Source organism: Corylus avellana, chromosome 7 (genome assembly GCF_965113065.1).
Source record: "Corylus avellana chromosome 7, dhCorAvel1.hap1.2, whole genome shotgun sequence".
Classification (NCBI taxonomy): Eukaryota; Viridiplantae; Streptophyta; class Magnoliopsida; order Fagales; family Betulaceae; genus Corylus; species Corylus avellana.
This window is the reverse complement of record NC_142496.1, coordinates 25,323,070-25,336,636: the sequence shown is the minus strand read 5'-3', so window position 1 is coordinate 25,336,636 and position 13,567 is coordinate 25,323,070. Positions and strand designations below refer to the sequence as shown.

The following is a 13,567-nucleotide window of genomic DNA, read 5'->3' as shown; positions in this document are numbered from 1 at the left end:
ACATGGGGGCCTCCCAACCTCCCCTTGTTCAATGCGGGCTTTTTTAGTGCTTTTCTTTTGGCCCACATGAGGGCCCGTTTACAGTGACCTTTTTTTTTTTTTTTTTCTACAAAAAAAAAAAAAAAAAAAAAAAAATCGGCATGGTTTTTTGGCAGTTGTTGCTGTAATGATTTTATTAACTATAATAAGTACCAAGTACTAAAGCCTCGGGATCGTTTTTGTGCGTCCACGTGCTTCCATGTTCCAATGATTCACAATCCTCAAACTTTAAGCTTACATTTTTATTAATAACCAAAATCTTTGCACATGCTTATGATCGCTTGCAATTCACTCCCACTATAAAATAATCTTTATTCTTGTAATTTTTTTTTTTTTAAATATTTTTATATATACATCAAGCATTCTTAGAATAAAAATAAATAATGAAAAAAAACAACTACGGAAGGTTCCAGGTATTATAAAAAAAAAAAAAATTTTAAAAAAAAGGGCCCAAGTGTTACAAATAATAATAAAAAATAGGGTTGGTGAAAATTAACGGCGGTCACTAATGAAATTAATCATTATTATGATGTGTGTTATTATATTATCTCTTAATTACCAACAACTTTATCTCCTATGTACATAGCTTATAAATAAAGTACCACTAGCAGAAAAAAGTGACAAATGTCATGATGTCTCTAAACAAACATAAAATCAAAACTTTTTCATTACAAGTCAAAGTATGAATGACAGGCAAAGCTTAATTTTGATAGGAGCAGCATATAGAGAACAATGTTATATACCATAGTTTTATCCTACTTTGATGATGTGGCATTATTAATGGTTAATTGACAATGCCTAATACAGTGTTTTTTTTTTTTTTCCTTCTAAACTTAAAAGAAAAGTTGAGTTAAAATTGAGTTTAAGTTGTCCGTTTATCATTTTCCTTTCATATATAATTAACTATAAATAAATTTTTTTTTATTATTATTATTATTTTTTTTTTAAAAAAAAGGTGGTAAAAAAAAGGGGAGCGGGAGAGTAGGGGGGAATCAACATGGTGGGGTGCTTAGCTGGTGCCAGATAAATGCAGGGGTTAATCCCACATGGTAGACAAGATGGAAGTGTACATTCACATCACATGCCCACCCATGTGAAGTAAACCTTTTGTCTACATGTTAACCTTTCTTTTTTCCCATATGGGCCTGTAAATAAAAAGCCCCCCCCCCCCCCCCCACCACCTCTACATTTGCTACGTATTTAATGTCTGCATGTGTATTTGCTTTCTTTTTCTCTCTTTTTTTTTTTAATTTTTTTTTTATGATTCTTTTATATATATATATATATATATATATATATATATATATATATATATATATATATATATGCAAATGGCACTATTGTGCTTGTACAAAGTTGACTGTTGGGCTAAAATGATAAGATTCCACAGTTTTATTAAAGTACAAAGGGACCATTTGCTTCCTATTGCCATTATCCTATATATATATACGATTAATAAAACAGTGAAAAAAAAAAATTAACATTTTCTTATTAATTAATTTAAAAAATAATTGAACATAATATTAAAACGGAATCTTGAAAATGATATGAAGACGTATGCCTACCCATATGTAGACGACTTGTCATATCAATTATCTTTTTACGAAATTCCCAAACCCACCAATCGTATTGCACCACGTGAGCTGCTTCGTATAATTATGTAATTGCCAGCCTGCTCCAGACGACACTTTCACTTCATCAAAATATACGTGAGAGAAAAAAAGAAAGAGAAAGAGAGAGAGAGAGAGAGAGAGAGAGGGTTTACGGTAGTAGTTGCTGTTAGGCTGTAAATTCCAAATAGTGGGCATGGTGGGAAAGGCATCTCTCCAGCTACCTTAGAGAAGTCCTACAAGGCATCTATCCTATCCAGCTATTTAGATGTTCTGCCAGCCAAGCAAGCAACCCCGACATCATACAAACCCTAGTAAATCTAATGTTTTGTATTACAAGCAATATACATGACCAAACACTTTAAAATATACAAAAACATCAACAACAACAACCTTATCACCATTCCGCCCGCTTTAATTCGCATGTCTTCCGTACTTCTTTTGCCTTCGTGTACGTGACAGTCTACGTGACATTGTCTCATCAACAACAATTAATTCTAAAATTTTATGGAATAAGTTTTGTTGATTACGTGCCATTCACCCTTGTCCAAAACAAGAACAAATGGTGCTTATTCCGTTTGATACATATATTACCTATTTTACTACTCCACCTCCCTAGTTCTTGATTTACCAAAATGGCCTCCACTTGGACCTTTTATTACGTATCGGGGGGGGGGGGGGTTGACAAAACTACCCCCAAGACATGATTCTCATGTTTTTCTCAGCTCTTTGATTTTTGCACCTAATTCTAATGATAGTTAATATTTGATGATTTGTACATTAAATGGCATATTGATTGAATGGGTCCCCCATCCTTGCATTATATGTGTTGGACAATCCACTTGATTTTTGGACTTTCAATAATTGAGTTACTGAAATTGATTGCAAAATGAAACCCTCTCTTCATTACTTCCACGCTCTTCCCCCTTCTCCTCTCTTCTTCCCCCATCTTTTACTCTCACCAATTTCCAACACCACTTGGCCGTGGGGGTCACTTAAGGGTTTGACTGCCTTTTCCCTTTTAAATTATTTACCAACACGAGAAGTCCACGACATTAATAGATCATTTAGAACCCTTCAAATGTCACCAATTTTTTTCATTAACTTTCACAAATTAGGGTGTTAATCTCGCCCCGATTTCTGGTTATTGGCCAAAACCGAAAACCAGAACCGAGTACCTAGTTATACAATAATCGGCAGGTTTTGATTGATACCCGGTTATCCGGATGGGGTAACCGATTTAAAAAAAAAAAAAAAAAAAAAAAAAAAAAAAAAAAAAAAAAAAAAAAAATTGGCTTATTTTAAGTATTGGGCCTAATTTTTGAGCTTTGAGGTATTAAGTCTAATTTTTGTGCTTAATTTAACAATTTTTCGCCTTTTTTTTTCAAAAAAAAAAACACAATTAGTATTTTTGTCCCAATAAGTTGGGCTTAATTTGTTGTGATTGTTCAAAAAAAAAAAACTAAAAAATCCCAAAAAAATCATAATTTTTGACTTTTTGGGCCTAAAAAAATAAAAACCCAATGTTTAAAAATGCCCTTAAAATCCAATGTTTACAAATGCCATAAAAATTCAATGTTTAAAAATGCCCTAAAAAAATTAAAAAAATATATTATTTTATATATATATCCGGTTACCCGGTTATAACTGGGTGTCAAAAATCGGAACCGGAACCAAGTACTTGGTTACTAGTTTTTTCCAACCGGTTTCAAAACCAGTTTTCCGGTTACCGGTTGCTACCTGATTTTTTTTGACACCCCTATCACAAATTTTCTCCAATTCACTCTATTAAATTGACATGTATTGATTAAAATGTAAAGAATTTTTTTTAGCTCCAATCTAATATTCTTCATGTTCATTTCAAATGATGCGTTAGCTACTTAAAACACGTTATATCAACCAAATATGAAATGGGTTACTCTTAAAAGAAAATTTTGTCATGTTCTATTCTTTTCATTTTCATCTTGACCCGATTTGGCGAATGTAAATGGGGCTTATGATGGGCAATTGGTTTGAACTTTTATTATAATATAGAGAGAGAGAATTTGGAATCCATATAACACCAAAAATAAAGATGGAAAATTGACTTTTAACAACCTTATCACAAGAAGGAGTCATTTTCAAATGGCAAGTGCGCCTTCAATTTACAAAAAAAAAAAAGAAAAAAAGAAATATAAGCAGCCCTCGTCCCACAAAAATTGCATGGCTACCGCAACCACAAGGCCCAATCGTTCACACACAATTAGCTAAGCATCGATCCAATATATCACAATCTAGCTATACCATACCCTAATGGTCCCCCAAAAAAAATTTGGTTTGAAATCATATATCCCTGATTATGTGTAATCTTTAATCACGGCCATCGAAATTTTGATACCATTTATTACGGTAGGTTGCAATCCAACTGAATCCACCACCATTTACTTCTTTTCATAAATGGCTTTGCCTAATAACATGACCTACATTCAACCAGTTCCATTCAACAGTGGATCCCACTCACAAAATTATTTATTTATTTATTTATTTTGCCCCCTTTTGAAGCTCAAAATTTTTCTTTTGCACAATTATGAAAACGGAATTTGTCAAACTACTCTAGTCGCGATCACGGTAGGCCCCCGTTACGCCACACGGTAGAGTACCACAGTCCAACCCAACAAGTTGAAAAATGGATCGTAGCCTTCAAAAATTTCTAACCCAGGGGTAGTGTGGGTATTTCGTTAAAAAAATAAAAAAAAAAAAGAGATCGGAAACGGGATCGACGTAATAAAATATAAATCTCTGATTAGCTTTTAATGATTAAAGGTCAATGGTATCCTGGTCAGAAGGGAGGGAAGGGGGTAATGCAGTCATTTCATGTCCAATGGGGACAACCGACTCCAAATTCCAAAACACCCCCCCGGAAAAGCAAAGTCTGATATTCATATTCATCTCCATTGATCTCCACCTAAAATAAACAAATAAATAAATAAATAAAAAAGAAATAAGGCTGACCTACATGGGCCGGCCTTTAACTAAATTTAGCTGGACGGACAAAAAACAACTTGTTATCATGATCGTCTATATGTGCAGCTGTTCAAAAATTTCTGCATTGCTTGTTTTATCTTTTTCTGTAAATAAACATGATTTATTTATTTATTTATTTATTTTTTATGTATCTTTCTGTGCCACTTTTTATTATTACTGAGACAGAGAGGCCAGGGTGAGGTGATTCCTGTTCCTCCCATCCAACTGTTTTTTTTTAATAAGGGAAATAAGAAAAAGAAAAAGAAAAGGAAAAAAGAATGAAGATTCCATGTGTAAATAAAAAGAAAAGATTAATTAAAAAAAGAGAGAGAGAAAAAAAAAAAAGAATACATTTTTTTTTTTCTTGAGATTGACAAGCAGATCCCCACCATAATAAATTAATAAATTCACCATACACCCTTCTTCATAAAACCCTCAAAGAATTCACCTTCTTCTGTTGATATTTTTATTTTTATTTTTCTTTCTTTCGGCTACTGTAATTGCTTGAGAGAGGGAGAGAGAGAGAGAGAGAGAGAGAGAGAGTCCTATGCTGGGGGACTCAGGCAGCAGTGTGTTGGGGAGCTCGGGAGATGCGGTGGCGGCCATGGCAGCGTCTGTGGCAGCTCAGGAGGGCGCGGAGGTTGGCGGCGCTGGATCAAATTCCGGTGAAGAAGATAAGGGTTATAGGGCTGACGAGGGCGAGCGCAGCTATGGCGGAAACCGGTGGCCTCGACAGGAGACTTTGGCGCTCCTGAAGATACGCTCCGACATGGGCGTGGTTTTCAGGGACGCAAGTGTAAAGGGTCCATTGTGGGAAGAGGTTTCCAGGTGAGTGATTGTTTTTGCTTTTTCATGTATACTTTGTAATTCCTGGATTTCATGGGAATTTGAGCTGCTTAGCTTCATGGGTACAGATCTATGGATTAGATTTTCACTTTCAAATTCTCTTCTCTTCTCTTTCTTCTCTCCAGTTTGTTTCAGTTTAAACTCTTCCGGCCACTTCCACATTTTTCTCGCTGTCTGGATTCAAGGGTTACATATTTCTGAGTTGTGGGAAAAATCTATCCAACTTCGTTTTCTGGGGAATTCAGATTCAATAAACAAAATTCTGTGCTGTACAATTTAGATTTTAGCTCCGCATATGTAATTCCGGTTTCTTTTGTCTTCTAGCTATCCCTTTGCTAATATCCAGTAAAAAGGATATATAATAAATATCCAAATAATTATTCTGAATTCTATGAACATCAACTGCTTCTCTCCATCGATCCCACTTGCTCATTCTCATTCACCTTACTGCTTACTGATCCTTGAAAATTAGAAATTGAATTTGAAAAAAAAAAAAAAAAATTCTCTCAACTTGGTCTACATAATTTCAGTCGGTGACAGCAGCTCCTTTCTTTCTTTCTTTTTTTCTTCTTCCTCCTTCATTCTTGTATTTTTTTTTCTCGCTTATCAGTTCTTGGTTTCATTATGTTACAAATTTTATTGTCCAATGATTTTTTTGGTGTTTATTTTATGCGGCAATGCTTTTATGGTGAATTTAAGATGGGATAGAAACAGAAACAGAAACGGAGGTTTTATTTTTCTTTCTGTTTATGTATGGAACTGTGTTTATCAGGAAGCTGGCAGAGCTTGGTTATCATCGAAGCGCCAAGAAATGCAAGGAGAAATTCGAGAACGTGTACAAGTACCACAAGAGAACAAGAGAAGGCCGCACGGGGAAGCCGGACGGAAAGACTTATCGTTTCTTCGATCAATTAGAAGCTCTCGAAAGCCATCCTCCAATTCAGTCGCAGACGCCGCCAAAGCCTCATCAGACGGCTCCGGTGGTGGCTGTGGCAGCATCGACGACGACCGTGGCAATGCAAGCATTACCTAATAACCCTCCAGCCCAGCTTCCTCAGATCACTGTTACATCCGCGACGTCGCACGCAATGAGTATGTCTCAAGCCGCCAATATTCATCATGTGGCGCCGCCGATAAACCTTACAATCCCTTCTTCCTTCCCACCGCCAAACCCTACGGTTCTCCCACCGCCACCGCCTTTTGCTAACCTTTCCGCGGATCTTATTTCCAATTCCACCTCTTCCTCCACTTCATCCGACGAAGAGCTGGACGGCGTGCGGCGTAGGAGGAAGAGGAAATGGAAGGACTTCTTCGAGAGGCTAATGAAAGATGTGGTCCAGAAGCAAGAAGAGCTGCAGAAAAAGTTCTTGGAAGCCATAGAGAAGCGGGAACACGAGCGCATGGTTCGCGAAGAAGCTTGGAGAGTGCAAGAGATGGCGAGAATCAATAGAGAGCGGGAGATATTAGCCCAAGAAAGATCCATTGCCGCAGCCAAGGACGCTGCAGTGATGTCATTCTTGCAGAAAATATCGGAACAGCAAAACCCAGGTCATCATCAAGTAGTTCAATATAATCTACCGCAACCACAGGCAGCGCAACCGCAACAACCGCCACCACCACCACCGCCTCCGGCGGCACAGCCGGCATTGCCACCACATCCAGCACCGGTAGTACTTACAGGTTTGGAAATCCAGAAGCTTGATAATGGGGAGAATTTCACGCCGACAAGCTCTTCCCGATGGCCGAAAGTGGAGGTTCAAGCTTTGATAAAGCTAAGGACAAATCTTGATGCGAAGTATCAAGACAGCGGGCCTAAAGGGCCTCTATGGGAGGAGATCTCGGCCGCCATGAGAAAGATTGGATACAACAGAAGTTCGAAGCGATGCAAAGAGAAGTGGGAGAACATAAATAAGTACTTCAAGAAGGTGAAGGAGAGCAACAAGAAGAGGCCGGAGGATTCCAAGACGTGTCCGTACTTTCACCAGCTAGATGCTCTATACAGAGAGAGGAACAAGTTTGAAAACCCATCAGCAGCCCACCAAGTACTAAAGCCCGACAGCACCATGGTTCCGTTGATGGTGCGGCCGGAGCAGCAATGGCCTCCCCAGGAAGAGCAGGACCGGCCGGACGCGGCGATGGAAGACGCGGAAAGCGAGCCGATGGATCAAAACCAAGAAGAGGATGATAAGGATATTGGAGATGATGATGAGGAGGAAGATGAGGAGGGGGGTGAGAATTATGAGATAGTTGCAAGTAAACCTGCTTCAATGGGTGCAGCTGAGTGAGACATGGCCAAGAAGAAAAGGTTTGAGGAATGTGGGTTGGGTTGCACGGGTTGTCGGGCGGGGAGAAGTGGGCCCGGTTCGGCGGTGCGTGGTGAATTTGGAGACGAGGATGTCGAAAATATACGGCAAAAACACATGGGGGCGGGTGGGGGGTTGTAGCATATAGTCAGTCAGTGGGATTATATGTTTTTAATTTATAGATTATTTATTTTTTTCGGTTAAATTAAATAATTTGAGAGAGAGAGAAAGAGAGAAAGAGAGAGGGGTGTTAGGTGTTCACTGTTCAGGTTCCACAGAATAAATAAAATGTGACGACGCGGTATTGTACTTTTTTTTCTTTTTTTGTTTACGTTTCATGGTAATTGGTGGTGTAAATGTGTGAAATGGTTATATGTGTGTGTGTTTTTTTCTTCCTTTTTTTTTTTTATAATTTATATAGCATTTTTAAAAAATAAAAAATAAAAAAATAATTGGTTTGATCTAAAAGGCATCAAATTGCAGAGAAATTCAGAAAGAGATTATGATGGGGGTGGATCTGATTTGTATAGTACAGAACAGCTAAAAATGGGGGGACACTATGCTTGCCCTTTGCAGCAGGGGCCTTACCACAAAATGCCAACATCACATGCAGTCATGAAGCCTCCTATATATAACATGGTCCACCGAAAAAAGGAATCTTCTAAGTTTTCTTCATTTTATTAATTTTCAAAACTTTTTCATGCATTTTTTTTTTTTATCCTTCCCATTTAATTCATGATCACGCTGTCAGTACGATCCATTAATATTGCAGCTGGCCGGGTCTATCGATCTATATACATACTTAACTGTAATCTCTAGTTATTTCATCATCTTGGTCGGAGTACTTCCTAGTAATTAAATTCCATGTATGAATACTTTATTACATGATGAATTTCATTTTCACTTTCACTTTCACTTTGTATGTTAAAAATCAAGATAATTTAGTGCTATCAGAAGATATTAAAACACGTCAGACGTACTGTCAGTTTCCAAACAATTAAAATTACTTAGAGAAATTGTTATAAAGTAATTCTAAATATTCAACTTTTATTTAGCTTCCATACAACTTTGCTAATGTAACATGCATATAATTTCTTAGAGTTTTTTTTTTTTTTTTCTTCCCTTTTTAGTAAAAGCTAATCCAACATCAACCCAGTTGAATGAAAAATGGAATATAAGTTGAGTTTATAGTATTATTCATTATTACTATATATTACATGTCCATCTTACTGTTCTGACATGGTTGTGCTCATTCTTTGTGGGATTGCAAAAAAAAAAAAAAAAAACAAATGAATAGTTGATGAACACCGCCGCATCGATCAACATCCCAGCAAAATAAAGGCTATTTTAAAACATTATTATAAGATGATAAATGTGCTTATTTTAAAAGGAGGAATGTTATAGTTTGCCATGGTATTTTTCTAATCCTATGTGAATATTGAAAAAAAAAAAAAAAAAAAAATTATCTCACTGGTCCCCATATATATATATATATTAAAAAGAATGTCTATGTATGATAAAAGGCTTATTTGAGATTGCGTTTGAGAAATCTAAAAGTGCTTTTAATACGTAAAAAGTTTATCTGAAAAAAAAAAATACTCGTTTGGTAAAAAAAAATTAAAAGAACTTTTAAGGGTTAAAAAAGGTTAAAAATAGCCAAAAACCCACTTTTGGCAAAAACTTAAAAATAAAGTTTTTGTCCAAAAGCTCTTTTTGACTTAAAAGCTTTATTTTTCAAACACAATTTCAATCAAGCTCAAAGAGAACACTAGGAGAAACGGTAGGAATTCTTTTTAAAAGAATGATGAGATGATATTTGAGATGCTTGTTGTATTAAAGGGAAATGTTATTATGCAAGTGGAATTTGGTTACGGAATAAAGTAGCTTAAATATTTGCCTTTTAAATCATTGAGTCTAATGTCGGCTGAACCCAATCCTGAATGTTTCTAGTAATTTTTCTCATCTATTTGTACACATTAATTACCAAGATTCGAACCCTTCACGTCCACTCTAAGTTGTGTGTGGACAGCTTTTGCCCAAATCATTTTCCCTTAAGCTAATAATGACCGTACGTGTGTCATTTTTGTCACAAAATGCCATGAGAATCAAGGGATTGAGATACTTTTCAATTATTCAAAATTGGTGATTCTCATGTTACGAAATCGTAACCATTCATTTTAAATTTAATAGTCCATAAAATCATTTAAATCTGGGTAAAACAAAAGCCAACTTAAAATAAGAGAAATGCTAAAAAGCAAAACAAATGAATCCAAAACAATTTCTAAACTGACGTGGCAAGCGTTTTTAAATTAAAGAAATGCAATTCTCTCTCCCTTGTCTGACACGTTAGTTTGAAAATTTTTATGACCGGATTCATTTGTTTGGCTCCTTATCACTTCTCTAAAATTAACATTTTATGCTTCGGTTATACAAAAATAGCTAATATTTTATAAACCATTAAATTTAAAATGAAGGGTCACGATCTCGTAACATGTTTTGAGATTCTCAAATTTGAAGTGATTGGAGGGAATCTCATGGCTGCCACCCTCTCATCAATACACCCATCCAACCTTAAATTGCACCTGCGATCTCAGATTATGCAATAATGCCATTCTTGCCTCCCCATGCACGGCTGCATTGCTTTCAGAGAGGGGTTGAATTGCATTAAAAAAAATTTTCAGAGGTCAAAATAATAATAAAAAACACACGTACTCCTCTTGCCATCTCTTTATTATTTATCTAAAAATGCTACAAATTGGAGCACCAAATATCTGCTCAAAAATTGAATGGTCTGGTAAATAGTAAATATTCTGCGACACGTACACAGTTATCGGTGTCAAAAAATAAAAAATAAAAGAAAATAAAAAATATTAACATGCATTAAAAAATGCTGCTTTAATTAAGTTTATTCATTTCACTTCATTAATTTCTTTTTACCACTCGAGTGGTAAAAATGCTTTATGAAGCATTTGAAGTACTAGCTAGTTTTAAATGCGAGACGGCCTGAATTATATAGTCAGCGTAATTAATTATTGACTTAATTAATATTTTTAGGGATCAGAAGTTAAAAAAAAAAATTATCTTTTTTTAACCATTTTTATTCACGTGATCCAAACCTTATCTATTTAATTTATTAGGATAAATGGTAATATTCTTATATAGTATTAAAGTAGTTATCCAGATAGGTTGGAACTTGACTCCATAATTTATTTTTCATTTTAATTACATATTACACACTACAAGAATTGGCTCATTAGCATTCAAATTATTAGCGGCGACTACTAAAAGTCGCAGCCAATGGTAGTATATTAGCGGCGACTTTTGAGTCGTCGCTAATCTTAGACGCTAAAGAGAAAATAAATAAATAAATATTAGCATTGACTTTTGTGTCGACGCTAATAAGTCGCAGCTAGTCCTTCGCGGGTTGGGTTGAAAAACTAGAAACCATTAGTAACAAGTTAATTGTCGCCGCTAATTAGAGGTCAATAGCGGCAACATTCAAATGTCGCCGCTGATGAAGCTCAATAGCAGTAACATTCAAATGTCGCCGCTGATAATAGTCAATAGCAGCAACTATAAATGCGCTGCTATTGACCCTTATTAGCAGCAACTTGTAAATGTCGCCGCTGATGAAGCTCAATAGCGTCAACATTCAGATGTCGCTGCTAATAATAGTCAATAGCAGCAACTATATATGCGCTGCTATTGATCCTTATTAGCGGCAACTTGTAAATGTCGCCGCTATTGACCCCTTCAATATTTTTCTCATTTAGATGTACATCTGTTGAATATTTTTCTCTTTCAATACATTAATTCAATACTTGTTCCAAAAGCCTAACTCAATAAGAAAAAATAAACTTAATTATTTAATTAATATTTTTGTACTCTCAACCACTTGTAAACTTAGATCTTTCTATTTATAATTTAGGTTCAACACGTATAATATTGAACTCTAATAATTACCGATATATAACATTGGCTTCGATAATTTGAGTGGTGACAATTCTTTGAATTTGGATATCACCTCCTCTCAAAATATGCTGCAAAGTGCTAGACTGCTAGTTTTTCTCCGAAAGACTAGTTTAAGTCTAACAATAATTGTTGTTCCTACCATCGAACCCAAAACAATTGGCCGGTCTTCATTGAGAAATGATATTTAGTAGACTTTCATACAAAAGTCATACAACTATTGGCAATGAATATCATATAACACCCCATCTCAATGACACACAATATTGTTCGTTTTTTGCTCCCCCGAACCAGACAATTCCCAGGAGGTTACCTATACTACTCTTGCAAAAGTACGCTTAACTGCGGAGTTCTGATGGGTTCATGATCATCATAACTTTAAAATGCGTTGTTGTTATGAAGGGTGTAAGTATATATATAAATACATCCCCATCTCCATACTCAAAGGATGTGGAACGTCACATACCAGTCATTGATTTTTATTTTATAAACCCTTATTAATCAAAATGTTGATTTTCACTACCGCATCATTATATATAGTTGTATGACAGTTAGCGTTCGAACTTAAGACTATAAATATTGACGTGATTGCTTATAAGTTAAAATGAGATGCGAAGAAATATTGGATAAATACCCAATTAATATGCAAACATCAAGGGGACAAGCTGAAGCACCGGACGGAAAGCAATAGATGTAGACTTTACTGTACAGTGTGTACAGTAACACTGGGTTCTCTGACAAAGACGAAAGAGACCAGCATGGGGTTGTCCCAGCGACCCAAACGTGCGACTTGAATGAATGACGTACGTAGATGATCAATTCTTTCTCTATCTCCTCTGCACGCTCTTCTTCTCTAGCATGCATGGGGAAGTCTTCTCTTCAAACTTTGTCGTCATGATTGTCATCATCTAGTATATAAATCTTAGGTTGGAGTTGGACCATATTATATATATTGACAAGTGCTGCCATTGGCCAAAGGTGGATGGATTTGATAGGGGATGCATGGCGTCTAAATATTCCATCACAGAGCGTGGGAACTGGCAAGTTTTATTAGAGAAGAAATTAATTAAGTTTGAGATCTTGCATTCATGCCTGCTGATGTTTACTGTTTTTGATGATATATAATGAAGATATATGGAAGTTGAGAGAAGAAGAAAGAAATGTTATCACAACCTGGTCGTTTCTATTTTTTAATCATTTATTTATGTATTAACTGCACTGCTTTGTGAAAAAAAGTCTATACATTTTGATCAAAACCTTATGAATATTGTTTCTGGAGAAACTCGTACGTACGTATATAGACAACTGCAGTTTTAGAGGGGGTAAGATACATAATTAAGAGCACATTTAAAACAAATTAAAAGGATGTCTCATGTCTGACAAACCTAAATATATAGTACTGATGTAGCTTGGTTTTGGTTTTGGATCCATTGGGAAAGAAAAAAACAAATAAATTAACTTCTCTTACGTACACCGATTGGAATTGATTCATTGACTGAATTGCAGCCTTAAGTACTCCTTCACTCATGAGAGGGCTTTAATGGGTCCATCTGTTTGGAGAGATGTCGCCGGGTAGCTCAAATGTAATGCTTCGATTTTATATTGGGAAGACGGTGAACTATTAATTTACATAAAATGTGTAGTTTATAAAGATAGTTATTGGTGTTAAGTCTTACATTATTTAGTTATTAGGTAAAATTAAGCTTTATAACAAAAGTTTCAGATTGACTAGTTATTTTGAGATGATAACGCAGACGTGACAAACGTTTTTTCCTGATTCGTTACATCAAATAAGTG

The 13,567-nt window shown here is 35.7% G+C and overlaps 1 protein-coding gene across 1 annotated transcript; it reads left to right on the top strand.

The window, feature by feature from the left end:
• Positions 1-5,076: 5,076 nt before the first annotated feature.
• LOC132184809 (Duplicated homeodomain-like superfamily protein) lies at positions 5,077-8,177 on the top strand. The gene is made up of 2 exons (XM_059598578.2): positions 5,077-5,480; positions 6,271-8,177. The coding sequence occupies exons 1-2, from the start codon at positions 5,200-5,202 to the stop codon at positions 7,781-7,783; spliced, it is 1,794 nt and encodes a 597-aa protein (XP_059454561.1). The 5' UTR covers positions 5,077-5,199; the 3' UTR covers positions 7,784-8,177.
• Positions 8,178-13,567: the final 5,390 nt, after the last annotated feature.